Source organism: Juglans regia, chromosome 4 (assembly GCF_001411555.2).
Source record: "Juglans regia cultivar Chandler chromosome 4, Walnut 2.0, whole genome shotgun sequence".
NCBI classification, from domain to species: Eukaryota; Viridiplantae; Streptophyta; class Magnoliopsida; order Fagales; family Juglandaceae; genus Juglans; species Juglans regia.
In genome coordinates, this window is record NC_049904.1 from 6,490,427 (window position 1) to 6,493,152 (window position 2,726).

General features: G+C 39.4%; 1 protein-coding gene across 1 annotated transcript; it reads right to left on the minus strand.

Annotated features, from left to right (window-relative positions):
* Positions 1–1,697: 1,697 nt before the first annotated feature.
* On the minus strand, positions 1,698–2,490 carry LOC109013747 (60S ribosomal protein L12-like). The gene has a single exon (XM_018995948.2). The coding sequence runs from the start codon at positions 2,387–2,389 to the stop codon at positions 1,889–1,891; it is 501 nt and encodes a 166-aa protein (XP_018851493.1). The 5' UTR covers positions 2,390–2,490; the 3' UTR covers positions 1,698–1,888.
* Between the last annotated feature and the right edge of the window lie 236 nt (positions 2,491–2,726).

The following is a 2,726-nucleotide window of genomic DNA, read 5'->3' on the forward strand; positions in this document are numbered from 1 at the left end:
GTTAAAAATTTGAAATTGAAAAGTATTTGTGTTTGTGGTGTTTTCAATATTGAGATGAGGAGGTTTCATTATCCAAATGAGGCCTTAAATCAATTTAATTAATTAATGACAAAATTGATGGTAAAAAATTGCATTGCTCAAATCTTTAGTATTAAAGAAAGAGAAATACTTTAGATACAAAAAAATTTTACAAAAATAAACTTAAAAACCGATGTGCAAAGTATACCTAAATATCACGTGAAATCATGCTAGTTTATCAATTTACATTTATGAAACATATATGTTTTGTGGTTGCAATAATTCTCCTAAAAAAGATATAGGGAACAATTTCAAGATGGGAATGCCTGTGAAAGTGCTTCCGTAATTGTAAATTTGAAATGAGCTATGCTTTAGAACAATAGCAAGCATCAAGAAAGATTATGAAAACTGGCCAATGAGCAATTGAGGCTGGCCAAACAATGAGCAATTGAAAGATAACCATGCATAGGGGTGGGTGGCTGAGGCAGGGGCCCCTGTCAGCAGACCGGGCAGGGCCTAGGCCGGCCCATTTGACAACCATTTGACAACCATTTATAAATCAAGTTATAAATTTGAACAAACAAAACAGACCCATATAGATGCCCCAAATCAAATAGTTCCATCTTGCTCTCAGGCACCTAGTGAACGCAATGACAACTTAGCAGCTTGCAGCTCAACTATCACATTCACTAGGCTAACATGAGCAATGTGACCTGACAGTTAAAGCTTAGCATCCCATTTGACAACCATTTATAGATCATGTTATGAATTTGAACAAACAAAACAGAGACCATATAGATGCCCCAAATCAAATAGTTCCATCTTGCTCTCAGACACCTAGTGAACACAATTCCAATTTAGCAGCTTGCAGCTCAACTATCAGGTCACATCTATCGAATCATAAATATCACAAATACCGTGCCATACACAATCACTCTGTGACAAGGAAATGCAAAACTGAAGTTTATAAGAACATAAAGATTAACTGCCAAAATAACTTCCCTATCAAATTATATAATACTTGCAGGAAATCCTATGCTCCCCAATTCCGAAAGATGCTTCATATAATAACTTTATCTAAATGCAGGAAATCCTATGCTCCCCATTTCTGAAATCAATTAAACTTACCTTATTCCCAATTCTAAAAACCATTAAACTTATTTTCAGAGAATACTCCAACAAACAAGTGTATTAATCAAACAAAATGGATCATACAAGCATTAAACCACATTACAAAAGACTTCCACCCCTCATTCTTTCTAAATCTTAGAAATCAGTCTCCAACTTTAAACAAGTCTCCTACATTTCAAAAAGATTCTCATAATCTATAAGGTTGAGCCTAGTGATCAAAGGGTAGGCTTGGGATAAGCTGTAGCAAAGATTTACGTGGGTCCGAAGGGCCCTGTTTTGGTGAGGCTTCACTTGATGAAAAAGAAATATAGGAAGTCCAAAACTATCCACTAAAAGTCCAGCACCCGAATTGATATGGAAATCTATGTTGAGGCATTACATGGAACTAAACTATCCGCATTACATGTTTCACCGACATATCTACTATCTACGAACAAGGAATAAGTAATCTACACACCATTTCCAACATCATTCCACAATAAAGATTATGAGACTTCTATTTTTTTTTTTTTTTTTACGGATTAAGTAAATGCGTTGTCAAATTAAAATTCGATCCCAACTTTAAGAATTGTATATCTCCAAATTAAAAAAAAAAAAACCATCCACAGCATTTCATGTAAATAATTCAAGCTCCAGATGTAAAACCTTAGATTCCGGATACATGATTGAAGAAAACAACCGATAAAAATTCATTTCAAAATCCAAAACTGATTACTAAAATTAACCATCACAATTTTTCTCAATCTAGGGGAACCTCGACGTCTCCGTCGGTGATCTCCTGCTGCAGATCTTTGGGGTCCTTTCCGTCGACCGTACAGCCTACGGAGACGCAGGTGCCTAGGATCTCCTTAACGGTGCCACTGAGGTCCTTGGCCATGGATCTGTGACGCATAACCTTGGCGATCTCGATGACGTCGTCGAGGGATATGTTGCCGTTATGCTTAATGTTTTTCGTCTTCTTGCGGTCGCGCTCGGGCTCCTTCAAGGCCTTGATGACAAGTGCAGCGGCCGATGGAACCACCGAGACCTTAGCCTGACGGTTCTGGACGGTGAGCTTGACAGTCACGCGGAGGCCCTTCCAGTCCTTGGCCGTCTCCTTGGCTATGTCCTCTCCGATCTTCTTCGGTGAGAGACCTAGCGGCCCGATCTTCGGGGCGAGCGAACTAGCAGCCCCCACCTCACCTCCGGTCACCCGGACGTACACGTCCACCACCTGCGACGGGTCGAATTTCGGAGGCATTCTTGGCTGCTCTGTGGGTTTCGCTAGGGTTTGTCTGAAGAAGGAGAGTGATCGTGGGGGGGCGCTAGGGTTTCATATATGTATGCTAGGGTTTTGCGCATGGGGTGATCGGAATGACTAAAGTGTCCTCAACTTTTATAAAAAATTTGTTACATGTTTGTAGAGAAGTTAGAACTGAGATAAGTGGCCCATTTGTGTAAATTGGATTTGTTCCATCACAAACTTCTAAAGCCCTAAAACTTGGAAAGCCCATAACTCTATCACTCCCGGCCCAATGGATGAGTTCTCTGATCTTAATGCAACTATGTTTCTTAAAAAATATATTTTTGTATAATAA